This window comes from Callorhinus ursinus, unplaced genomic scaffold (genome assembly GCF_003265705.2).
Source record: "Callorhinus ursinus isolate GAN/ISIS: 27379988/994484 unplaced genomic scaffold, GSC_fseal_2.0 scaffold2, whole genome shotgun sequence".
Taxonomy (NCBI): Eukaryota; Metazoa; Chordata; class Mammalia; order Carnivora; family Otariidae; genus Callorhinus; species Callorhinus ursinus.
The window spans coordinates 35,931,906-35,956,813 of record NW_027397064.1 but is presented as its reverse complement, the minus strand read 5'-3'; the positions used below and the strand labels follow the sequence as shown (position 1 = coordinate 35,956,813).

Below are 24,908 nucleotides of genomic sequence, written 5' to 3'. Positions count from 1 at the left end.
TATTCTGGTGTCCAGTGCTATTCTTGAGAAGTCTTATGCCATTGTTATTCCCGGTCCTTTGTATAGCATCCAGTTTTTGGTCTCTGGAAGCTTTTAAAAATCAACTTTGTCTCCTGGGTAGTCTGAAATCGCATGCTCATCTGCCCTGTTGCCTTGTCCTAATTAATTGTGCTGGGCCCCTGGTGGGTCCTTGTCAGTCACAAACTCAGTGACTTGAATCCTGAGGAATTTGAATTATTTGTTGGTTAATTTCCTCCTCTCCATATTCTCTGGGTCTATCATTCAGGTATTCCTAAGTAATTAGATATTTGACCTCTTGTACTAAATCTTTATCGTTTTTCCTATTTTCCATTTTTTTGTTTTGCTTTTTAGATTTCCTCAGTTCTATTTTCCAGCCCTTCTGTTAACTTTATATTGGCCAATAATGTTTTCTAATTGTTCCTTTTTGTTACGGCTTCCTTGGTTTATGGCAACAAGATCTCATCTTTAAGTTACTATGATTTTTTTAAGTTTCCCCTAGATCCTTTCTGGTTTTTGCTATTCTTCATGTTTAGGCTTGTCTGATGGTTCTTGTTTGCCCATTGATATTTGAAAGTAAGGGACTAAAAAGCTTATTGGCATTAAGGTACGGCATACTGACTGGTGAATTCCACTGTACAGTGATTAGGTGAGCCAGCCTTTTCATTGGAGGGACTCTCAAATGGCAGAATCTGGAAGTCTTTTGTTTTTCTACATGATTCTCTTGTCCTAGAGAAATATGGGGGTGAGGAGAGAGAGAAGGAGCAGAAATGCCTACCTGCTGGCATTCTGTAAGGTTAGTGACAGAGGGGAAATACAATTTCCCAATTAAATGATTTCTCTGGCTACAGCTTTCAAAGGGTTTTACAATTGCCTAGAACCTGGCTTAGGGGGTTCATTCCAGGCTGGCTCTTTAAGAGCGTAAGCTGTTCAAACCCAGGTTCAAATCTGAGGTCTACCACTTAATAGCTCTGAGACTTTGTATAAGCTACTTAACCTTTCACAGCCTGTTTACAGTGAGTGTGGTATAGGTTTAGTAAGGAGTCCCTAATCCAAGATTGTTGAGAGTTTTGAGTCAGTGTCTAGCACTGACACTGATTTTTTTCCTCTGCTCATCTCTTTAGGCTGGTCATGCTCTAATGATCTTTTATTTTTTTATTTTTATTTTTTAAAGATTTTATTTATTTGAGAGAGAGAGAATGAGAGATGGAGAACACGAGAGGGAAGAGGGTCAGAGGGAGAAGCAGACTCCCTGCCGAACAGGGAGCCCGATGCGGGACTCGATGCAGGGACTCCAGGATCATGACCTGAGCCGAAGGCAGTCGCTTAACCAACTGAGCCACCCAGGCGCCCTCTAATGATCTTTTAAAAGTCCAGGTGTTTTTCATCTCTTACCTTTTCTTATCACCTAGCTTGGCCTTTAAGATGATTAACTATATAAACCGTTTCTTGAGGTGTGCCTGGGTGGCTCAGTCAGTTGAGTGTCTGCCTTCGGCTCGGGTCACGATCCCAGGGTCCTGGGATCGAGCCCCGCATCCGGCTCCCTGCTCAGCGGGAGGCCTGCTTCTCCCTCTCCCCCTGCTTGTGTTCCCTCTCTGCTTGTGTCTGTCAAATAAAATCTTTAAAAAAATAAAAAATAAGCCCTTTCTTGAAGGTTTCTTTTGATACTGGTTTGCCTTTTGCTACTTCTATAGCCAAAACTACATTCTAGGCACATTTTGTTCACTTAAAATGCCTTTTATTTAGCCCCCTTTAATCTCTTGTCATTCTGTTTCTAATCCAAGCAAAGCACAGATATTTCTAGGTGCAGATTTCAAGTGACTTTGGCTTTTGATCTGTGATGGACTTTACTTTTCCTTCTAGTTCTGTCCAAGCTTTGTACACAAGAACATTTACCTCAGTGCCTAGCTTATACCAGTCTCAAGGAAGCAGCCCCAAGGCCAGAGGAGCAGACTAGGTCTTTTGGCACAGGTGAAAGCAGTATGTAACAATATGTTGTTACACAAGATCTGTGCCTTGTAGTAAATCTTTCTGTCCCCAACATGAACACACCCAGGTACGGTCATAAAAATAAGCCACATTTCCATTATTTCCATTTCTAATAAAGACCAAGTGCATTGAGCCAGCATCTGTTTTAAATTCTTAACAAAGGTGAAGACACTGGGCTATCATGTAAGGATGCCCTTCCCCACTACTCATTATGCTTGAATGGCACACCCCTCTCCTTTCCACTAAAGTACACTCCTACAATACAAACCCTGCCCTTCTCATTTAACAGGAATCCATTTTTTTCTTGTAATCTCTACACGCAATGTGGGGCTCAAATTCACAAACCCAAGATCGAGAGAGCTCCATGCTCTTCCAAATGAGCCAGCCAGGTGCCCCAGGAATCCATTTATTATGCCAAGGCTTTGAAGCATCTCTATACCTCCACAAGAAATGACAGATTGCCCCCTTTCTTTATGATGAGACCTCAACACGTGAAATACTGTCTCCACAGGAATGAGTTGTCACCTTTAAAACTTTCCATTACCTTTGTAGTAATGTAATTGTGTTTAGCAAAGAGAAACAGAATACTACAGGTGGAATAACGTTTTACACACTTGTGCCAAACCCTACCCATCTATTGGCTTTCATTTCTCTTCTACATCATGGAAAGGCTAACACAATTAACTTTAAAGAAATTTTTATTACACAAAGGTTGTCACATAATTGGATTATTTCTCTACTTTGTACACAATTATTCTTACTCTCCACAGAAAGGCTGCTTACTTTTCATCTGGTGATGGCAAACACTAAAATCCTGACTTTAACAGAATAGTAGTAAAAATGCCTCAGTGATTTAAGTTGAAAGCAGTACGTTGGTACATGGCTCTTGCACTCAGTTATCAGGAATGTACAAATGTCTTTTTATTCAAAAATACAAAATAAATTATCTGTAGGCATGGACAATGACAGCAGTAACCCATTATATGTTGTCAACTGAAACCAGTAACTGATGGTTATAGTGATTTTCTTAAACATCAGCCAGCCTTTTCTTCAGTCATTTCCTTCAAATGACTTCTCTGAAGTTACGGTTGAGGAGCACAGCCTTGAGCTTCCTCTCACAGTTCATTAATAATGGTAAAGCACTATTCTAGGACTCAGAACATGCCGCCTCCCATGCCACCTCCCATACCACCCATTCCACCCATTGCTGGGTCCTTCTCTTCTTTAGGAATTTCAGTGACTACAACTTCTGCGGTAGTTAACAGAGAGGCCACTCCAGCAGCATCCAATAAAGCAGTTCTTACAACCTGAGAAAAAAGTTTGATAAAATATTACTTTTTCTTAAAAAATTAACAAGACTTAAAAAGAGTTCTTGAATTTTTAGAAAATGGTCAACTATTTACCTTAGTTGGATCAATGATTCCTTTTTCCACCATATTCACAAAATCTCCCAGCATAGCATCATAACCAACTTCTGAGGAACTCTGCATAATTTTCTCAACTATCAATGATCCTTCAACACCTGCATTCTTAGCAATGGTGATTGCAGGAATTTTGAGTGTTCTCTTAATAATTTCTATACCTAAAGATAACAAATTTTAGCAAATTTAGTTTCATTCTTTATAAAAATTACAACACAATTCTATCTGTGAGACTATTGATAGAGGAAAACCCCAACTGGGGAATTCCACAGGTCAAATCATTCCCCCTCAAAGACGTGATTACATCTTTCATCTATTCTCTGATTATCAGTGCTATTCTATCTTTGTTATTCTGGAAATTGCTTTGTGATGTATTGTTCTATTTGACGGGCAGCAACAATATTCTAACAGACTAAAATGAGGCTGCAAATCAACTCATTTGTCAGGCAATTTTACCAATTTTTTGATCTTCGTTAGCTGGAGTTATTGAGTCCAGGGCTGGAATGCATCGGAGCAGGGCACAGCCCCCTCCCAGAACAATGCCTTCTTCAACAGCGGCGCGCGTAGCATTGAGGGCATCTGTAACTCGGTCTTTCTTTTCATTCACTTCAACATCACTTGTCCCACCAACCTAAAGATTCAAAGAGTTCCAGTTAGTATGGGCTTCTCCCATTCACGATGCTGACTGGCAAGAGTCACTAAAAAGCACTGGGTTTACTTTAAAAAAAAAAAAATGTAGACAAAGTTGCCTACTTGTTAAAAGTGACTGCATGATTAAACAGCTAATGGGGGCGCCTGGGTGGCTCAGTTGGTTAAGTGACTGCCTTTGGCTTGGGTCATGATCCTGAAATTCCGGGATCGAGTCTCGCATCGGGCTTCCCGCTCAGCGGGGAGTCTGCTTCTCCCTCTGGCCCTCCCCCCTCTCATGCACTCTCTCTCAAATAAATAAATAAAACCTTAAAAAACAAAAACAAAAACAGCTAATAGAGTGAGTGCAGGGTCCCACATCAGTCCAATACCAAAATGCTTATTAACAAAACACTTTTTCCACAGGAACACTCCCCAAGTTCAATTCTGGTTTTAAGGAAGGAGAGTATTCCAGCAAAAAAGTTTTTATATAATATATATATATCCATTTCCCAAAACATTTTGGTTACACAGCACTGTTAGGGAATACCACAGAAACAAAATCATTCTTGGGATCAGAACTCAAGAAGCTCATTCACAACAATGAATTTTACCTTCAACACAGCTACTCCATCTGAGAGTTTTGCCAGACGTTCATTCAGCTTTTCCTTTTCGTATTCACTAGTTGTGATATCTAACTGCTCAATGATTTCTTGAATACGTTTTTCAATTTGAGCCTTGTCACCTTTTCCTTTTAAGAGCATGGCATCATCTTTGGTCACAATGACCTCTCCAACTTTTCCTAAATCGTGAGGCTGAACATCTTCAAGATTTAGAGTCAATCCTTCTTCCCCAAACACCTACACAAAAACATTTAAAAATGAACGAGTTGCAGGTTTTTCATTATACCAGATTTATCAATAATACCATCATGCAGGTGTTTTGATGAGAGAAACATCTTGTAATACTGTATTTCTTTGAAATGTGAGATTTCAAGACAACTGCTAGTCCAGGTAAGACTCGATCAAGTTTTTCACTAAATTTTCCACTTCACTTAATCCTCAGTATTAATTAGCTTTATTTGAGAAAAGTATAAACTCAACTTCTCCAAGGTCACTTTTGGTGGAACTGGGACTAGCCCTTATACTTAAACTCTTAAGTTCTATGTCTTTCCTACTGTATTCTTGAAAACAGATTGGTCAAATAACCCTATTCTGGGGCTAGACTCATGGCAAGTTAGAGAAGGGACCTTAGCACTATTTAATCAAAGCTTCACCTCTCAGACACCTAACAGAAACACAAAGTAAACAGTTGAGACAGTAATATCTGACATAACTGTGACAATAAAATCTACCTATAAATTTTAGGCCCGGGAAGTATAAAAGATTCAGTAAACCAACATCACATATATTTTACTTACCGCACCACCAGTAGCAATAGCCATGTCTTTAAGCTGGTTCTTTCTATTGTCACCAAAACCTGGAGCTTTGACTGCCACAACCTGAAGACCAACTTTTAGCCTGTTAAGAATAGTTATTAATAAGAATGAGATTTAAATCTAATAAAAATGCTTGTCTAGTTCTTAAGTACTAAGATTACTTAGGAAACCTTTTTTTTTTTTAAAGATTTTATTTATTTGTGAGTGAGAGAGAGCATGAAGGGGGAGACAAAGAGGGAGAGGGAGAAGCAGGCTCCTGGCTAAGCAGGGAGCCCAATGTGGGGCTCAATCCCAGGACCCCGGGACTATGACGTGAGCCAAAAGCAGACATATAACTGACTGAACCACCCAGGTGCCCCTGGAAACCTCACTTTTTAGAATTTTTTGCTTCCTAACAACTTTTGGTCAAAAAAGACAAGACAAAAGCAACTTCCCATTCATCCATATTTGCCAATATCCAATTACCTTCTTCACAAACCGTTGACCTTACTTTCCAGTTAAACTGAACCCAGGAACATAAATGTTAAATGTAAGCAAAACACTTTTAAGTTAAATACAGTGATAACCATTTTATAGATTGTGAAAATCAGAACAATTACTAATTATTAAATTTGGGGGCTCTAATAAGCATTTACCCCTATCCTATGGGTTCTAGTTGGTATTAGATCAAGTTACTACTGAAGTTTGAGCAAGCAATGTTCTTAATTCAGTTCCTTTATAAATGTAAGAAGCTGATAATAACATTAAGGTCACATGCAATTTTATTAGATAATGAATACCTAGAATATATAAAGACATGTCCACTCAAGACTAGATTATGAAAGAGAAGGAGGGGGCACCTGGGTGGCTCAGTCAGTTAAGTGTTTGCCTTCAGCTCAGGTCATGATCCCAGGGTCCTGGGATCAAGCCCCACATCAGGCTCCCTGCTCAGCAGGGAATCTGCTTTTCCCTCTCCTCCCTTCTCGTTCTCTCTCTCTCAAATAAAGTCTTTAAAAAAAAAAAGTATTTTTTTTTAAGATTTTATTTATTTGACAGAGAGAGAGACACAGTGAGAGAGGGAACACAAGCAGGTGGAGAGGGAGAAGCAGGCTTCCCGCAGAGCAGGGAGCTCAATGTGGGGCTCGATCCCAGGACCCCGGGATCATGACCTGAGCCATAGGCAGATGCTTAACAACTGAGCCACCCAGCCGCCCCAAGGAGTATTTAAAATTCAAGACAAAGTGGGTCTATTTTATTAAAAAGTCAAATAAAAATCAGAGGGATAAACTCTGATAGTATGCCAAATAAATCAGCCATCCAATGTTACAGATACCAGTAAAATGGCTCAATGAACTCTGTTGGTCTGTAGGTCTACGTTTGTTTTTTATTTTGGCTTCAAATCCCACTATCTCATAAGGTTTTTCATAAACCAAAAAGCAAATCCAAGCTAACAAACATTCCAGGATACATCAACTCACTCGGAGCTTTTGTGTCAAGGTATGCACAATCTCTCATACATACCTATTTCATTTGTGCATTTCCATTATAATGAAATTGGAAAGTATTACTTTTTTTTTAAATAAGTATTTTATTTATTTGAAAGAGAGAACACAACCAGGGGGAGAGGCAGTGGGAGAGGGAGCAGCAGACTCCCCACTGAGCAGGGAGCCCAACATGGGGCTCGATCCCAGGACTCTGGGATCATGACCTGAACTAAAGGCAGACGCATCTGAGCCACCTCAATTCTAAGAGCAGAAAGAATATGTACTTTAATAATGCCCTAATATTCTTATTTTTAAGTCTTTTTTTTAAATTTAAGTAATTTCCATACTCCACTGGGACTCAAACTCAACCTGAGATCAAGAGTCACATGCTCTTCTCACTGAGCCAACTAGGCACCCCAATAATGCCCTAAAATTCTGTTTATAGCATTAACTACCTGTCTTAAAGTCAAAAGTAATACATTATAGATTAAGAAAGTGAATAAATCTCAATTTATCTTAGACTGAGTGTCAATTTCTCTATTTCAGACCATTAATTAAAAATTTTCTTAAATAGGGTGCCTGGGTGGCTCAGTCGTTAAGCGTCTGCCTTCGGCTCAGGTCATGATCCCGGGGTCCTGGGATCGAGCCTTGCATCAGGCTCCCTGCTCGGCGGGGAGCTTGCTTCTCCCTCTCGCTGTCTCTGTCAAATAAATAAAAAATCTTTAAAAAAAATTTTTTTTCTTTAAATAGATTATATAACATACTGACAAATACACTTTGATCTAGAATTGAAAAAAACAGGGGTGCCTGGGTGGCTCAGTTGGTTAAGCATCTGCCTTCAGCTCAGGTCATGCTCCAAAGGTCCTGGGATCGAGTCCCGCATTGGGCTCCTTGCTCAGCAGGGAGCCTGCTTTTCCCCCGTTTGTGTGTGCTCTCTGACAAATAAAATCTTAAAATAAGATAAAATTAAAAAATAAGATAGAGAAAATATTTTAATTTTCTTCCCATGCAAAATTAATCGTGAGAATCTTTCTCCAGAAAAAAGTCATTTCTTCAAAACTGTAAACATTTATAATAAAAAATAGACACCACATACAAAATTAGGCTATCTTATGAAAAAGTCGCACAAACTATTAAGGACTTTCAAAAAGAACCCATTCAAAAAGAAAGAACCATTATAACCGGACCAAGAGTTCCTAAAGCACACCTATATTACACACAAGGCTAGATACTAACACAAGTGGTTCGATGTGGGGGTACATAACGGAGATTTCAAACATCAAAATAAAAAATTGCTTTTCATTTGGAAATGTAAACCAAATACCATGGCCCATTACCTATTCAAAACAAGTGTACTCAGAGCTTCTCCATCAACATCTTCAGCAATTATGACCAACGGCTTACGGTGAGCATTGGCAATTTCAAGAGCGGGTACAATGGACTGGACACTAGAAATTTTCTTTTCACTCAGTAGAACATAGGCATCTTGGAATTCACATTTCTGACCTGCAAAAACAAGGAACATTTCAAAACTTAAAAAACTAACAATATTCTGAAAACAGCTGCAATTTATTTAAATGAAAAAGCTATAAACCATTGTTTGAGTACATTTCAAGTGACTAAGGAGTTCATGTTTTTCATTTCTCATTTACATAACTTTTGGAATATATAAATTTCTTTTCTTAGAGATATGACCTGATAAATGCTTATAGTCTGACACATGGCAAGCTGTATTTTTTTTTTAATTTCACTGACTTACCTTTTGATGTATTAATAAAGTATGGAGAAATATAACCTCGATCAAACTTCATGCCTTCAATAATTTCTAATTCATCATTTAGTGTTTTTCCATCCTATAAAAAAATTAGTTGTATGAATTTCATTAAAAAAACAAAAAATTATAATGATAGACCAGACTGAGAGACCCCACTGATCACGAGGGATCCAAGCCTGTAAGTATGCAAATGCCCTAGGGCATCCAACTCCCAATTCTGCAAAAATTTCAAAAATGTGTATTTGAATTTTTACATCTAGAAGACAGTATCATTTAAGTTAGAACGGATTCATTCCTGACAGCAAAGGCTAAAAATTCACACAAAACGCTGTAATTACTCTAGTGTACATAAATGCTAACGTTATCCATAAAGGATTTAAATATACGAAACATACAGTTTAAATTTTTGTATTTAAAAACTGTTTTGATCATCAGACAACTCATTCCAAGCTATCATGAAAAACACTTGCCTTTACTGTGATGACACCCTTTCTTCCAACCTTTTTCATTGCATCGGAAATGATGTTGCCAATTTCTTTGTCTCCATTTGCAGAAATCGTAGCAACCTACAACAATCAAGTCACTCTTCCAAGTTAAAAAGATAAGGCCTATGGCCCCAATCAGCTCCTCTCCGTTTCCTAATAACTTCCAAAGTGATACATGGGGGCAGGGGGTGGGGTGGGGGGTGTGGGGGGAGGAGAGTATGGACAAGGATGATGTGGTCTAATAGTTCTAAACAAGTGTTGGTTCTGTTTTCAGTTATTTTTAAATTCATCATTTGGCTACGTTGTTATTAAAAGATATGAAATAAACACAACTATTCTTAAAAAGGGAGGCTTCCCCACCCCGAAAAAGTGGTAATATTCTAACATGACAAAAAATTATGCACCTTTTGACAAATGGCTGAAGAACATTTTCCAAAACAAACAAATGAGTTTTACAGCCAGGTAGAACTAAAGTGACAGCCCACTAAGACTCTAGTTATGGTCACTGCATTATTTTTAAATGTTTTGTAGCAGTAAGAAGAAACATGTTCAATGTTAGTGACTGGTTGGTATCATTATTCTGACACAGGTATGTGATTATGAAATAAAATCATGTTTATCATAAAATATGAAAAATTCTTACCTGAGCAATTTCTTCAGGGGTTGTCACGGGTTTAGACTGCTTCTTAAGTTCAGCAATTACAGCATCAACAGCTAACATCACACCTGATTCAAGAATAAACGCCATCACAATGCTTATTCTCTCATGGTTCCTTGTCAAGTAAAAATTTCAATTCATGTTAAATGTTTTTATGTGTTAATAAACCTATACTATGCTTCTGTGCCAGCACTTTTCTTAAACTCATGGAGTTGAATGGCATGCACTGAAACAGGAACTTTAATAAATGAAGACTCACAGAACAAAATTATTTTGAAAACTGGACTAAGGAAAAAAAACAAAGTGTCTAATTTCAAGAATCTCACCATTCAACTCATTCTGTATAAGCTATTCCCAATCCAATCATGTTGCATGTTTCCAACAGGGTCAGCCAATACTTCTCTCAATTGAATGACACGGTTATGCCCCTACAGGTTTTAATTATCTGAAATTTCCTCATTTAATATGTAATTATAAGCGAAATATTTGTTCTAACAGTCAACAGCATCAGAACATGGATTTAGGATCACCCAATTTTGTTCAATCAGGATAGTGCTGGCTCTTCCCTTATTTTGAGAAATGTTAACTTCAAGAAAAAAAATCCAAAGAAAGGCATGTAGTAACAATCATTTCTTTGGAGAAGTAATCTTAATAACCTCAGTTAATACTTGTCCATGATTTACACTCGGACTTTTTTTTTTCCGAGAGAAAGAAAAGAGAGCAGGGGGGAGGGGCAGGCGGGGAGGGAGAGAGAATCTCAAGCAGGCTCCATGCCCAGCACAGAGCCTGATGTGGGGCTTGCCCTGAGATCATGACTTGAGCGGAAATCAAGAGTTGGACGCTTAACCGACTGAGCCACCCAGGTGCCCCTCAAACTGCTTTTTTAATGTAACACTCATTTGGACCTCAAACACGGAAATAGGTGGAATGCTGCTACATCAGTGTGCTGGGATGCCAATTCTGACAAAACTTGTTAATAGCATCCCCCTTTACTCTCAAGTCTCCTAATATGGACAATAATATACCCTAGAGGTAAGTAGCAATTACATTTTCAAGATAGAAAAACCAAGTTTGAGTACATAGCTCAAAAAAAAAAAATGGCAGTGACAGGACTTAAGTCTCTATCACTATGGAGCTCATGCTGAGGAGCAGATCTTTAAATTGTGGCCTAGTTCCCCAAAGCAAGCAATAATAAACAAAATGAAGACCACTAATGTACTACGTGCTCTTAAGAGGTAAGAACAAACAAAACTCCCTGCTTTTCTATATATGTATTAAAAAAATTTGATATCCTGAGTGACTTAGTTTAGCCCTACTTTGTAATATAGCAAAACTGTATAATCTTTCCCTGTGCTAATCCCCAAAAGTTTACTATTTTCAAGGTACACAGTACATGCTGTATCTTCCAATAAACTTCCCTTATGTGCTGGGGCGGGGGCTGGGGGCTCAAAACACAGAGGAGAGAAGACAAGGAATGTCTCAGTTATATTTCCCTCCTTAACACCTAGCATAGTACACACTACATAAGCCAGGCATCCAATCACTATCTGCTGAAGGAAAACTCAGGTTTTTTTGAGAGAGAGGAGAAACAAGAATCAACTTTTTAAGACACTTCAAAACACTGTGGTGACAATGAAGAGACTTTCCTACCTCTTCTGATTTCCACAGGATTAGCACCTTTGCTAATCTTCTCGAAGCCCTCCTTGGCAATAGAGCGTGCCAAGACAGTAGCAGTCGTGGTGCCATCCCCAGCCTCTTCATTTGTGTTATTGGCGACATCTTGAACAAGTTTAGCGCCAATATTTTTATATTTATCTTTTAAGTCAATTGACTTTGCTACAGTCACACCATCTTTTGTTACTTTGGGACTTCCCCAACTCTGTTCAATAATCACTGTTCTTCCCTATAATTACAGAAAAAAAAAGTGACAGAACATAAGTGCTATTTAGCTTAAAACACAATGAGCAGTTTTGAATAATAGGATAATTACTTGAAAGTCCCAACACAAATTGTCACTTTTATTAGATCTGCAGCATGAATCTCAAAGGCAAGTTCATCAGTGTTCTTAAGCTTATAGACAAAATGACCTCTTCTGCCAAGTGCTTAACTTTGCAAGAGATTTTATGATAGATAAAAATCCTAGAGACTACAAGATGTCCTCTCATTAAAAAAACAAAACAAAAAAACCCCAAAACCCCCCACAAAATAAACCAATCTCGTAGATCATAATAAAATTCCAGAATATTCTTCACATAGTTTATAGTTAAGTTTTGTCTGGTGCCTTCTATCTTTGAAAGTGATGTGAAAACTTACTTTTAAACTGGCTTTAAAATTTAGCTACTAAAATACTAACAGCAAGGCAAGTACAAGTCACTCTTCCAGGGAGGGCTGCTTCAGTGTTAAATCTCAATCATGGTGCAAACAGTATTGGCAGCTTCTGGATTTGAACCAAAGCTGCTACTTGTGAGGCATGACATATTTTATACAGTCTATATCAATACTTTGATACTGGAACTGTCAGCCTGAAATTAAGCATCACTACACTTGTGCATCACCTTCAAACGTCTTCTCAAATTATTTGTTACCCCTCACTCACCACCTCTTCACATTGAATGAGACTTAAAATTTTAAATGTGCTTTGGAACAGAATGGACAACGTAAAAACATTAAGTAAAACTAGCACCTACAAGCACATACTTTAAATACTACACACTAAATTACATACTTCCATCAATGGTACGAACTACTGGGAAAAAATCTAAAACTTAGGCAAACAAGAATAAGTCTACCTTCCATTAATTCTACCTTCCGTCTGCGAATCCACTTTGATCTGTGAGTTACCACTCCGTTACATCATACATTATAGGAAAGAAAGTTCCGCAAATTTTAAAGAAACAGTTTAAGTTTTAAGACCATTGTATCTAAGTAAAAGAAAAAAAACATTAAGCAGTAATTGGGAACTCTTATGGGTATATTGGGGTTTCTCAACAATGGATACTTAAGTACTTACCGTTCAGTATGACTATCTGATATCATTAAAATATTAAACTCACAATATTATAAATTACAACAAAATAAAAACACTGATACCTTTGGCCCCATAGTAACGGCTACAGCATCGGCTAAAAGGTCTACACCTTGAAGCATTAAGGCTCGGGCATCTGCACCAAATTTCACGTCTTTGGCATAGGCCCGAGTGAGATGAGGAGCCAGTGCTCTGGATACTGGCCTAATTTGGCGAAGGACTGCGGGTAATCGAAGCATTTCTGTGGAGGGGGGGGAATCATATTAGCAGTACATCAATACTAACAGTACCCCTGTGTATTACAGCAAACATGACATCTATACACAATAGAACAAAAAATGTTAAATGTAAGTTGGACTGACCTCTGCCAGTCACTACACCCAGGCCACGGAAACATATGTTCAGAAAACCAGCTACCTGCGTTAAGTCCCCACGTGAGGCCGTCCCCGCGCCTAACCTAGAGCACTAGCACAAAGCACACACCATCTCCTTCTCCAAGGCCACCTACCCCAGCCGCTAGAAACGAGTTAATCTTTCACCGCTAAAATATCCTTGAGAGCAAATCCATTCTAAATGTCCTCCTGAAAAACCAAGTCCGCAGGAAAGGAGTGGGCTATAAACTAGAGCAACCAAGGCAGAAAAAACATTCCTGACGGTGCAAAAATCCGCTTAGCAAGATGTGTCTTCATGTATCCACTCGGGGCTACTGTATCAGAGCAGCCCGCAAGGCCGCGAGGCTGGGGGCTCTGGCCCGGCCCCACGTGTCTTTCCATTAGGACGCCCTCAGCAAGGTCAAGGGTGGAGAGCGGTCCAGGGGGCCAAAGGCGGCTGCGACCACCCTGCCCGGCACTCTGCAGTCGACCAAGACAGGGTTGCAACGCAAAGCACACGCGAATACACTCCCCCGATTCCACACGAACTCCCGGACAAGCCCTCCCTCCTGCACCCTGCCCAGGCGAACAATCCACGGCGCACGTGATGGGCACCGACATGGACCCGTGAGGCCTGGCCCGCTGGCCCAGGCCTGCGGCGCCGTAGAAAAGCCCTGGTTCTCGCCTGCCAGCCCAACCAGGCAACACCGCAGGGAGTGGGGAAAGGGCCGGCCTAGTGATCCCGGGCGCCTGGAGGTGGCGGCGCGGGGCGGCCGTGTACCTGCGGGGCAGCGGCAGAGCGTGCGGACCGTGAGGCAGGCCGTCGGAGGCGAGTGAGGGACAGAGTGCACGGCGCACACGGCAAAGAGCCCGTGTCCCCTCCCTCCGCCGCTTTCCCCCCGCCCCGCAGCACCGCGTGCGCGGGCGGCTCCCACCCCTTCCCGTCCGCCGGGCCCGGCAATCGGCACGCTTCAGGCGCCAGCTCCGCCCCTCCCTACCCGAGCAGTGCCAGGCCAGCGGGCTCAGCCCTCTCCGGGCCGGCTTAGGCTAGTTCCCGGGCTGCACTCGGTTCCAGAACTTTCCGGGAAGCGTTGCGCTCTCTGTGGGTTAAGGTTCAAAGCGCGTCATTTCCGGGAGAGGAGCGAAGCTAGTACTTTCACCTCGGCTGGAGGCCTAGAAAAGCCTAGAAAGAATTCCTCTTTTCTTCCGCCTCCCCGTACTCGCGTCAGTGGCCGACGCACAGACCTCGGGACGAATCGCAGCGCGCGCTAGTGCGGCCACCCTCTTTTGCGGGGAGGAGCGGGGGGGGGGGGGGGGGGGGGGGGGCCCGGCGGCGGGGGGGGCCTTTTCCCACGTTCACGTGGCCGAAGGGTCGTACTGCGGGTCTTCTTGCAGAGGCGGCAGCTCCAGAGCGGAGTACCAACTGCGGCGGTCGGCGTCATGGTGAGTCCCGCATGGACTGGAGGCCGGAGAGCCCGGCTCTGCTTGAAGCGCATGGGCAGCCGGACGCTTCTCTTTGGGCCTACCTGGAGGGTAGGGGCCATTGAGTCATCCGCGCCTGCAACAACCCTGGAGAGGCCGGGGCTCTCCGCTAAGGGCTCTGCGCGCGTGTGCCCCGCACGCCTGTGGACCTGGGGGCTGGAACCCAGACGCACGCGCCGCGGCGGACCCGAGTCTCCTGTGAGGCCTTTGTGGGTGGTAATATCTTGAAAAGCTTGGCTCCAGGCGCAGGGGTTCACTGTTTTTGCTGAAATTTTCCAGAGAAATCTGAGGAAGGAAAATATTTGACCTTGAAATAAACTAAGGTTACCCTTAAAGCTCGTCTGATTGCTGACCAGAGGAGCCAACAACGACCCCTAACATAATACGGAATGGGAAATTAAACTCAGAACGTAGAGCAAAACATTCAAGTGGTTTTCTTGAACGAATAATCTTTTTTTTTTTGGCGTTGAATTTGAAAGCCACACGTGCTTTTTGATGTGTAACGCTTTTAAGGTAATCACATAACTGTTTTTGTTTCAAATTTAACATTTCTCTTTTTACAGGCAGGGCAGGCGTTTAGAAAGTTTCTTCCCCTCTTTGACCGAGTTTTAGTTGAAAGGAGCGCAGCTGAAACTGTAACCAAAGGAGGTATTATGCTTCCAGAAAAATCTCAAGGAAAAGTGTTGCAAGCAACAGTAGTAGCTGTTGGATCGGGCTCTAAAGGAAAGGTAAATGGGGCTAAGGTGGAACTATTTTTATGTGAAGTGGAGGAGGAAAAAGTTCTTGGTGATTATTAAAAGTGGTCTGTTAAATAGCTTTGTGTTATCTTCAGGATCATTCCCTAATTCAGTCACGTCTAATCTGCTTCTTCATCGAAAATGACTGTAGAATGAAGTTGCTTATTTTGTGTGATGGAGAGTTCCAGAGTATTAAAATCAGTAACCATTTGGTAGTCTAGTATGACCAGCGTTTTCTTCAAATTCTAATTTTTTGAAAAAACAAAAAATAATGCTTACGGATGACCCATGGGTGCTTTTACGAGTTGAGGGGAAATTTAAACTCTAGATTTAACCTCTAACACTGTAATTGCCCTAATCTTTTAACCATTTTTGGCCTTAGTTGGTATACTACTGAAAGGAATAGTTTGGACCTAGCCTTAAAGGCATTCTCCAATTGATGAGACTTCAGATTTGAAAGTCAGCCAGAATACATAATAAATGCCTTTGGAGTCAGATACATTGATTGCATTGTTCCAGTTGCCTGTAAGAAAGAAAGTTATAACAAGGAGGTATCTTGGAGTCAGAATAGGAAGGTTTTGGGGAGGGGGCATTATGCTGCAGTCTCTCTCCTTAAACCTGCACTTTGATTGAAAAGAAATTGAATCATGAAAGAAGTATATGTTCCAAATTCTGTAAATACTTGTTGAATGTTTGTGTATTAGAAGTTGTTAAATTTGACTACCATAATCTGGTTTTTAAAACTGATTTATTTCACGTAGTCTGGAGGTTATGTTAATATTTAACAATGAAAAAGTTAGCTTAAGTTAGCTTCACCATTTTAACTCTGAACTTTACTGTGAAATTAGGTTTTAGTTTAAGCCTCCATGTATGCATTGTTTCAAAGTAATTCTACAGTGATATTTTTGAGCGAAGAACTGTGATTATAGTGTAAATCATATCACTTGGTCACCAAATTCTTTTTTAACAGTTGATTTGAATGAGCATATTTAATTAATAGAAGGTGTAAATATTTGGTGAACTAGGTGTTTTGCTGATAAATATCCTTATTTTTTTTTAAGGGTGGAGAGATTCAACCAGTTAGTGTGAAAGTTGGAGATAAAGTTCTTCTCCCAGAATATGGAGGCACCAAAGTAGTTCTGGATGACAAGGTGTGTAAACTTATTTCTTAAAAGTTAAAATATTTGTGGGGCACCTCGGTGGCCCAGTCAGTTAAGCGGCTGCCTTTGGTTCAGATGGTGATCCCAGGGTACTGGGATCGAGTCCCACACTGGGCTCCCTGCTCAGTGGGGAACCTGCTTCTCTGCCACTCCCCTGCTTGTGTTCTCTTTCTCTGTCAAATAAATAAAGTCTAATAAAGTTAAATATTTATTACTAGTTTTCTTAACTAATGGCTTCTCTCTTTGCAGGATTATTTCTTATTTAGAGATGGTGACATTCTCGGAAAGTATGTGGACTGAAATCATTATTAAAATGGCATGAAGTGAAGCTGCCCATTCCAGTGAAGTTGTGAAATCTTTCATCATGTAAATAATTTTCATGTCTCTCTTTTATAATAAACTAATGGTATCCAAACTAATGATATCCAGTGTCTCTAAAATTCAGTTTTAGTGTACTGATACAAACATTAGTAAATAAAAATGCATAAATGAGTGGTTAATCTTTATTTGGTAATTTAAGATGGTTTTAGGGTTCTCCAATTTTTTTTTTTTAAGTAACCTGCAGAGATTTCTGGGAAACAGGCTTTCCACTCTTCACATTGAATTTAACTTTATTACACAGATTATTGATGCTGATACAAAGCCATTGATTTACACTTACTCACATTTTTAAAAGTAGCAGTATTTTAACCTCATGTATAACAAGCTTACATTGAAGTATAGTCATTTATGGAATCTAGTGTTAAATATCTTGTTTTGTAAGTATTTAGAAAAACTTAGTGAAGTTGCCCAGTTTTTAATACTTCTACATAATTTACTTCGAAAAAAATCCATGGAAGGTTTAATAGCTACTACTGGTTGAATGCCTTTTATGTGCTGCATGCTGGTGATTACAGCTAACACCTCAGGAGCAGAATTCCACTGGCTACTGTTGTGGGTTCTTGGTGCATATCACTTTTGCCTAATCTTTCAACAACCCTCTAGGGTACAGTCATTCTCATCTTGCAAATGAGGAAGGTAAGGCACACACAAACACCACACACACGTTGAGTAATAACCAAGCACAGTAGGAAGTGGCAAAGGCAGATTTGGCAGTCCACCTCCAGATGCTGCTGTCTGAAACTTCGTCTGTGGCTACTTTGTCAGATAATTCTAAGCACTCGATACACATCATTTCAATCCTTGTTGATAACCACTGCGATCAGGGATGGGTAGTACCTGAGTGGTAATTACTGGTATCTAGTTCATAATTTGTTGAATTTAACAAATAGGAAACGGAGTTAGAGCTGGACAAATAGCTTGATTTAGCTATAGCAGCTAGAGAGAGAAGGTTTGAATCCAAACAGTCCTACACCAGACTTGATTACCAACCCCTAAACTGCCTCTCAGACCAGCTATTCTTGGTCACATTTTCTAGTTTTGGTTACCTATAAATTAGTCTGATCATGTCTTTTAGAGTGTGCCCTATATTTGTCGTATGGAATTGAAATCTAAATGAAGTAAATGGCAGGCACCTGAGTGGCTCAGTTAAGCGTCTACCTTTGGCTCAGGTCATGATCCCAGGGTCCCAGGATTGAGCCCCAAATCAGGCTCCCTGCTCATTAAGGAGCTGGCTTCTCTCTGCTGCTCCCCCTGCTATGTTCTCTCAAAATCTTAAAAAAATTGTAAATGGCATGGAGTAAGTCTCAACTTTCGGTCATGTCCTTATCAGTAAAGTGTGTGTGTACGTTAATGCTTTGGTGCCACTTGGTATACTAAGGCTTAATCTTTGTTATCCTCAGTTATGAGAATTATTAAAAGTTTAATTTACAGCACCATAGTGGGTCATCAGTTTCCTATTGTCCCTGAAGGACAGCTAGATAATCTGTTTTGCTCTTTATAACCTTGTCAAGCATGGATTTCCTTGTTTTACCAATGAGAAAACTGACTCAGTAGAGATGAGGAAACTTCTTCAAGGCTCCATGGCTGGTAAATTGTAGAGTTGGGCAACCAGTGCAGAGGCCATGTTCCCCAATTCTGTTTTTCAAACACCCAAGCAAATGAGTTTGAGATAAGGCAATAGTTTCCAAACCTTGGATCATCCCAAGTATGTTTAAAATTTCAGGACTCCATTTATAATCTCCTAAATTAGAAGGATGGGGGAGTTCTTGTTTGTTTTGGTGCCATAGAAGTAGTCCCATGATGCTTGTCTAGCAGAATTTCTAAAATAATTTTAGATTGTGAGATGATATGGGAATTAATAGGGAAAAGAATTTTGGCATGAGAAATTTAGGCCAAAAAAGTGCTGAGGGTGTGGAACCACGTTTCACAACATTATGCTGTCATTTATCTTTTGGTCAACAAAAAAATAAGGTAAAATAGAATTACAACTGGAATTTTTGTGATTATACTACCATTTTTGAGCATTTGCCATGCACTGTTCTACGCATTTAATACATAATCTTGCTTAATTACATGTAATTAAGCAACCCTGTGAGGTGGCTATTCCTTGCCTCATAGGTAAAGAATAACTTGCTCAAGGTGATACCCCTTTTAAGTCATAGTTTAGGATTGAAATCAGGTTTGTCTGACTCCAAAGTATGCTTCAAGGGGTGCGTGGGTGGCTCAGTTGGTTAAGGGTCCAACTCCTGATTTGGGCTCGGGTCATGATCTCAGGGTCATGAGTTTGGGCTCCACATGTGGCATGGAGTCTGAGATTCTCGCTCTACCACCCCCCCACACACATTCGATCTGTTTCTCAATGAATAACATCTTTTAAAAAAGTGTGCTTTAAACTACTCTACACAAAAAATTGGGGAAATTGAGAATAAAATTACTCGGAAGCTATTGTGTTTGCATGGGTATTACTGTTAACATGGTTTTCCCTACTATTATTCCAGCAAGTGTATGCTTTACAAAAACTTTTATCTAAAAAGTTGATTATAAGGTTTCAATTTTATTTTATTATAAGAACACAACATGAGGGCACCTGGGTGGCTCAGTTGGTTAAGCGACTGCCTTCAGCTCAGGTCATGATCCTGGAGTCCCAGGATCGAGTCCCACATCAGGCTCCCTGCTCAGCAGGGAGTCTGCTTCTCCCTCTGACCCTCTTCTCTCTCGTGCTCTCTATCTCTCGTTCTCTCTCTCTCAAATAAATAAATAAAAAATCTTTTAAAAAAATAACATGAGATTTATCCTCTTAACAGATTTTTAAGTGTACAATACGGTATTGTTAATTATAGGCACAGTGTTGTAACAGCACATCTTTAGAACTTTTTCATCTTGCTTATCTGGAACATTATGTCTTGATTAGCAGCTCACCATTCCCCCCCTTGCCCCCAGTCCCTGGCACCTACATTCTACTCTGCTTCTATGAGTGACTATTTTAGATAAGTGGAATATTACAGTATTTATGCTGTGTTTGACTATTATAATGTCCTCAAAGTTTATTCATGTCACATATTGCAGTATTTACTTGTTTAAAGCTGAATGTATATATACCATGTTTCCTTTATCCATTCTTCTGAGAGATGGACATTTAGGTTGTTTCTACATCTTTAGCTCTTGTGAATAGTGCTGCAATTAACATGGAAGTGCTAATATCTTTTAGAGATTCCTGATTTCAGTTCTTTCGGATAAATATGCAGAAGTGGGATTGCTAGATAGAACTATGGTAGTTCTGGGGTGCCTGGGTGGCTCTGTTGATTAAGTGTCTGCGTTTGGCTCAGGTTGTGATCCTGGGGTCCTGGGATCCAGCCCCCCACTAAGCTCCCTGCTTAGCAGGGAGTCTGCCCCTCCCTCTCCCCCCCCCCCGCTCATGTCCCATCTATCTCTCTCTCTCATAATAAAATCTTAAAACTATGGTAGTTCTATTTTTAATTTTTTTTAAGATTTTATTTTTTTTAAGAAATCTGGACACCCATCAGAGGGCTCCAAGTCACAACCCCAAGAACAAGAGTTGCACACTCCACCAACTGAGCTCGCCAAGTGCCCCTCTATTTTTAATTTTTTGAGGAATCTATGTACTGTTTTCCATAGTGGCTGCACCCTTTTGCATTACCATCAACGAACATGGATCATAAGGTTTTATATATTAGAGGTACTAACTTGTCATATTTGTCCTAATTTGATGTGCAGTTTTTGTTTCTAGCTAGTCAAATCTCACTTCTAGTAGTTTTTAAAATACTGAACATTTAATTAATCCATAATTTATTTACTATATGGTCTATGTGTCTTTTTTTAACCAATGATTAGCTTGTGTCAACTTTAACCATTTTACCCACCACCACTACCCCACCTTGAAATTTGAGGTATCACCTTTATTGTACATTTTTAAATACGTCTACTTGTGGGTTTTATAGGCTTGTTCCATTGATTTCTCTATTCCACCACATTGTATTCAATATAAATATAAACTTTTATATTTAAGTTTGATACCTGATAAGGCAAGTCTTCACCTGCACTTACCTGGTTATGAACATTTTTAACCTTCTTGGTAAGGACTACCAGATTGCTCTCCAGAGTGATACCAAGTCATGCCTCTTCCAGCAAGTTGTTGTTTCACTGCACCCACACCAAAATGGAGTTTTGAGCTTTTGATTTATTTATGTGAAGAGTATTTACGTGGTTTCCTTTACTGTTAAGCAACCTTGTAGAGAAAGCCCAAACAAATCTAAGCTATGATCCTGTGTTGCTTACATTATAGTTCTATGACATGGACAAATCACCTAACCCCTCTTAGTTTTAAGAATTAACTGTAAAAGGAGGGGACTCGATGTCCCTTAACATTTTGAGTCAGGCCTGTTATTTTTTTTCCTTAAACTTTGATTTTACTTAAAAATGGGTAGGGTGCCTGGGTGGCTCAGTCGTTAAGTGTCTGCCTTCAGCTGAGGTCATGATCCCGGGGTCCTGGGATTGAGCCCCGCATCAGGCTCCCTGTTCAGCGGGAAGCCTGCTTCTCCCTCTCCCACTCCCCTTCTTGTGTTCCTTCTCTCTCTCTGTCAACTAAATAAATAATCTTAAAAAAATAAAATAAAAATGGGTAACATTCACATAGTTAAAAATTCAAAAGGATATACACTGAGGCGCCTGGGGGGCTCAGTTGGTTAAGCGTCTGTCTTCTAGTTTGGTCATGATCCCAGGGTCCTGTGATTGAGCGCAGCATCAGGCTCTCTGCTCAGCGGTGAGTCGGCTTCTCCTCGCTCTGTGATCTCTCTCACTTTCACTCTCTCTCAAATAAATAAAATCTTAAAAAAAGGGGGGATATACACTAAAGAGATATACACTGAAAAGTATCCTTCCCTCCCCTATCCCCCAGCCACAGAGTTCCATCCTTAGAGGCAACTAGTGTTACATTTTATATTTTCAGGGGTACCTTACCTGTACATTTTCTGTGTGAGTGTGTGTGCACATGTGTGCTAGGGCATGTATACATACGTGTCTTATGTATGTGAAATATACTCATTTTTCTTTTTCAAAAAATAACATTCCATACACACCATTTGGCACCTTTTTTAATATCGTCTTTGGAATGAATCTACAAAGAACATAAAGAGCCTTTTAAATTTTCATTATAGCTGTATAATATTCTGTTATATGGGTGAACCATAATTTAAGCATTCTCCACTGATGAATATTTAAATTCTAGTCTTATGCTATTCAAAATACTTCTGCGGTGAATAAAATTTTTGCATAAATTACTTGCATACGTGAACAAGTATATCTGTAAGATTAATTGCTATGTCAAAGGGTATGTGGATTTTAGTCATATGTGTATATACATACCCCTATCTCCAAGTTGCCCTTCATAGAAGTTCTATCAATCAACAGTCCTAACAGCAATGGAGACTGATTGCTTCCCAGCCTCAATAAGAGAGGATGTTATAAAGGTTTTATTTTGCCATTCTTATAATTTTACTTTTATCATTATGAAATGAGATGAGCATCTTGTGTTTGACACTCACCTTTGTTTCCTTTATTGTTAACCGACTATTCCTAGTGGCTGTGAATATCCTCTGCTTGTCTATTGGACAATTGGGCTTTTATGATTTGTGTGATATCTTTATTTACTAGGGAAATTGGTTCTTTGTGATAAGTTTTTCCCTCCAGTTTATCATTTTGAATTTGATTCTGTTTATGCTTTGAACTTGCAGGAAGTCATTTTGGTATAGCTGAATTAATATTTTCCATTTATGGCTTCTGGGTATTATGTCAAACTGAAAAGTCCTCTCTAATACTTAAAGGTTCTTCCATGGTTTCTATAGGTGTTTTTATAGTTGCAGGGTCCTAGGATCAAGCCCCACATCCGGCTCCCTGCTCTGCGGGAAGCCTGCTTCTCCCTCTCCCACTCCCCTGCTTGTGTTACCTCTCTCGCTGTCTCTCTCTGTCAAATAAATAAATAAAATCTTAAAAAAATAATAAAATAAAATATTTTCTTCTAAAACTTTAATAGATGTCAAGGAATATTTAATTTGTTTTTAAGATTTTATTTTTGGGGGCGCATGGGTGGCTCAGTTGTTAAGCATCTGCCTTCGGCTCAGGTCATGGTCCCAGGGTCCTGGGATCAAGCACATCCGGCTCCCTGCTCCACGGGAAGCTTGCTTCTCCCTCTCCCACTCCCCCTGCTTGTGTTCCCTCTCTCGCTGTGTCTCTCTCTGTCAAATAAATAAAATCTTTAAAAAAAAGAGGGGCACCTGGGTGGCTCAGTTGTTAAGCGTCTGCCTTTGGCTCAGGTCTTGATCCTAGGGCCCTGGGACCGAGTTCCGCATTGAGCCCCGCATCGAGCCCCGCATCGAGCCCCGCATCGGGCTCCCTGCTCCGCAGGAAGCCCGCTTCTCCCTTTCCCACTCCCCCTGCTTGTGTTCCCTCTCTCACTGTGTCTCTCTCTGTCAAATAAGTAAATAAAATCTTTAAAAAAAATTTATTTTTAAGTAATCTGTACACCCAGTGTGGGGTTTGAACTCACCACCTCAAGATCAAGAGTCACGCACTTTACCAACTGAGCCAGCCAATTATCACAGGAATACTTTTATACTTGCTTTCAGCCTCTATGAGGTAGAAAGAAGTGCTGTGCATTATTTTCATTACAAATAAAGAAACTTTTGATAGTTCTTTCAAAGTCTTACAGTCAACAGGCAAGAGAATCTAGATTTTCTGAATCCCAGCCCAGAGTTTTTTCCATTTGGCCATATTACCTTTAAAAGGACTATTCCTTAACCAATATATTCAAGTAATCCATTAGTACATGTAATTATTATCCATGCTCATGCTCTTTCTTTTCTTCTTCTTCCCTCCCCTCTCTCACCCCCCAAATTAACACTGGTTAGAAAATTGTTTTTGTTTGGAGGTCATAATCTGCAGACTGACAGAGGAGTTAAAATGTGAAGGTTATGAGCTAGAAACATTTCAACTGTAAAGAACAAGGTTCTTCCTGTGACCAAGGCCAGAGTTGACATCCTAATGCAATTTTATCAGACTTTTCAGAGATAAATGCCTATTGTTTCTGAATTTAATACTTACTTCTTCACTTTTTCTCTTGTTCTTTTCAGATGAGGTGAAATCATATAACAAATCTGGACTTAAGAGAACATTAAGATGAGGCCCTTCAATTATAGGTAACTGATATTTGCAAATCAGGGACACTACCACACAATCTGAGAAATATTAACTTAATCCTTGGAGTGAGGTAGAGTTGTTCACGGACTTAGAAGCCTACCTAGGACTCTACTCTTCCCAGACCCATCCCGTGTCTCTTAGGAAGGCAACATTTGGGTGCCACTTGTCCTAGATTCTCACCATATTTAGCAAGAGAATTGGTGATTGTGCATTTGTCCCTACTGCTAGACTCTAAGCAATTTATAAAGATTGGGCCTTTTCATACTTGTACCTCAGTGCTGAACACATAGTGGGGCTTAATAAATATTTCTGGAAAGAATAAATCTTTTGATATACTAGGAAGTAATGTTGGAATTAAGTTCCTTGCTCTGGAAAAATTACCTGTCTATCCATCTTCCAGAAAAAAGGAATCTTACTTAAAGGCAAACCAACTTCCTGTTGTCTAACCCCTTTGAGCAAAGTTCCAAGTCACTGACAGTTATTCAGTTTTGCACCCAATAGTTTAACCAACCTTTCTTGCATTCCTCCCTCCGTTTTTGGAGGCTGTCTGTGATATAGCTCTCAGGCATTCTCAATACACCTTTAGGTGTATTTGATGGGATATCTGATGTTTTCTTCTTTTGGAAATCACCCTAGTATATGCAGTTTTCACCCTGTGAGCTGGCTT

The 24,908-nt window shown here is 40.1% G+C and overlaps 2 protein-coding genes and 1 long non-coding RNA gene across 5 annotated transcripts in view; 2 read left to right on the top strand and 1 right to left on the bottom strand.

Annotated features, from left to right (window-relative positions):
* Window positions 1–2,687: 2,687 nt before the first annotated feature.
* On the bottom strand, window positions 2,688–14,416 carry HSPD1 (heat shock protein family D (Hsp60) member 1). Of its 2 annotated transcripts, none has more exons than XM_025894072.2 (12): window positions 14,268–14,416; window positions 12,964–13,139; window positions 11,524–11,776; window positions 9,859–9,941; window positions 9,201–9,296; window positions 8,716–8,809; window positions 8,294–8,462; window positions 5,476–5,575; window positions 4,670–4,915; window positions 3,885–4,059; window positions 3,411–3,589; window positions 2,688–3,314 (listed from the first exon to the last, which is right to left on the bottom strand). In XM_025894072.2, the coding sequence occupies exons 2-12, from the start codon at window positions 13,135–13,137 to the stop codon at window positions 3,162–3,164; spliced, it is 1,722 nt and encodes a 573-aa protein (XP_025749857.1). In that variant the 5' UTR covers window positions 13,138–13,139; window positions 14,268–14,416; the 3' UTR covers window positions 2,688–3,161. The 2 variants fall into 2 exon arrangements, with proteins under 2 accessions (XP_025749857.1, XP_025749856.1); XM_025894071.2 differs by lacking the exon at window positions 14,268–14,416 and adding an exon at window positions 14,051–14,198.
* Window positions 14,417–14,723: 307 nt separating this feature from the next.
* MOB4 (MOB family member 4, phocein) overlaps window positions 14,724–24,908 on the top strand; it is a 34,005-nt gene continuing 23,820 nt past the window's right edge. The window contains exons 1-2 of the mRNA XM_073880684.1: window positions 14,724–14,949; window positions 15,315–15,479. Coding sequence (XP_073736785.1) covers window positions 14,764–14,949; window positions 15,315–15,479 — 351 coding nt within the window. The 5' untranslated portion in view covers window positions 14,724–14,763. The remainder of the gene's footprint in view (window positions 14,950–15,314; window positions 15,480–24,908) is intronic.
* On the top strand, window positions 15,491–16,945 carry LOC141370595 (uncharacterized). 2 transcript variants are annotated; one of them, XR_012374758.1, is made up of 3 exons: window positions 15,491–16,039; window positions 16,550–16,639; window positions 16,898–16,945. It is a non-coding gene; the product is annotated as an uncharacterized lncRNA (long non-coding RNA). The 2 variants fall into 2 exon arrangements; XR_012374759.1 differs by lacking the exon at window positions 15,491–16,039 and adding an exon at window positions 16,049–16,162 and having other exon boundaries at window positions 16,898–16,918.

Coding starts and splice junctions, on each gene's coding strand:
- HSPD1 (XM_025894072.2), bottom strand. CDS start 13,137: ATGCTTCGATTACCCGCAGTCCTTCGCCAAATTAGGCCAGTATCCAGA. Junction 8,810..9,200: donor AGGGTGTCATCACAGTAAAG/GCAAGTGTTTTT, acceptor ATTTTTTTATAG/GATGGAAAAACACTAAATGA. Junction 4,060..4,669: donor ATGGAGTAGCTGTGTTGAAG/GTAAAATTCATT, acceptor TTGAATCTTTAG/GTTGGTGGGACAAGTGATGT.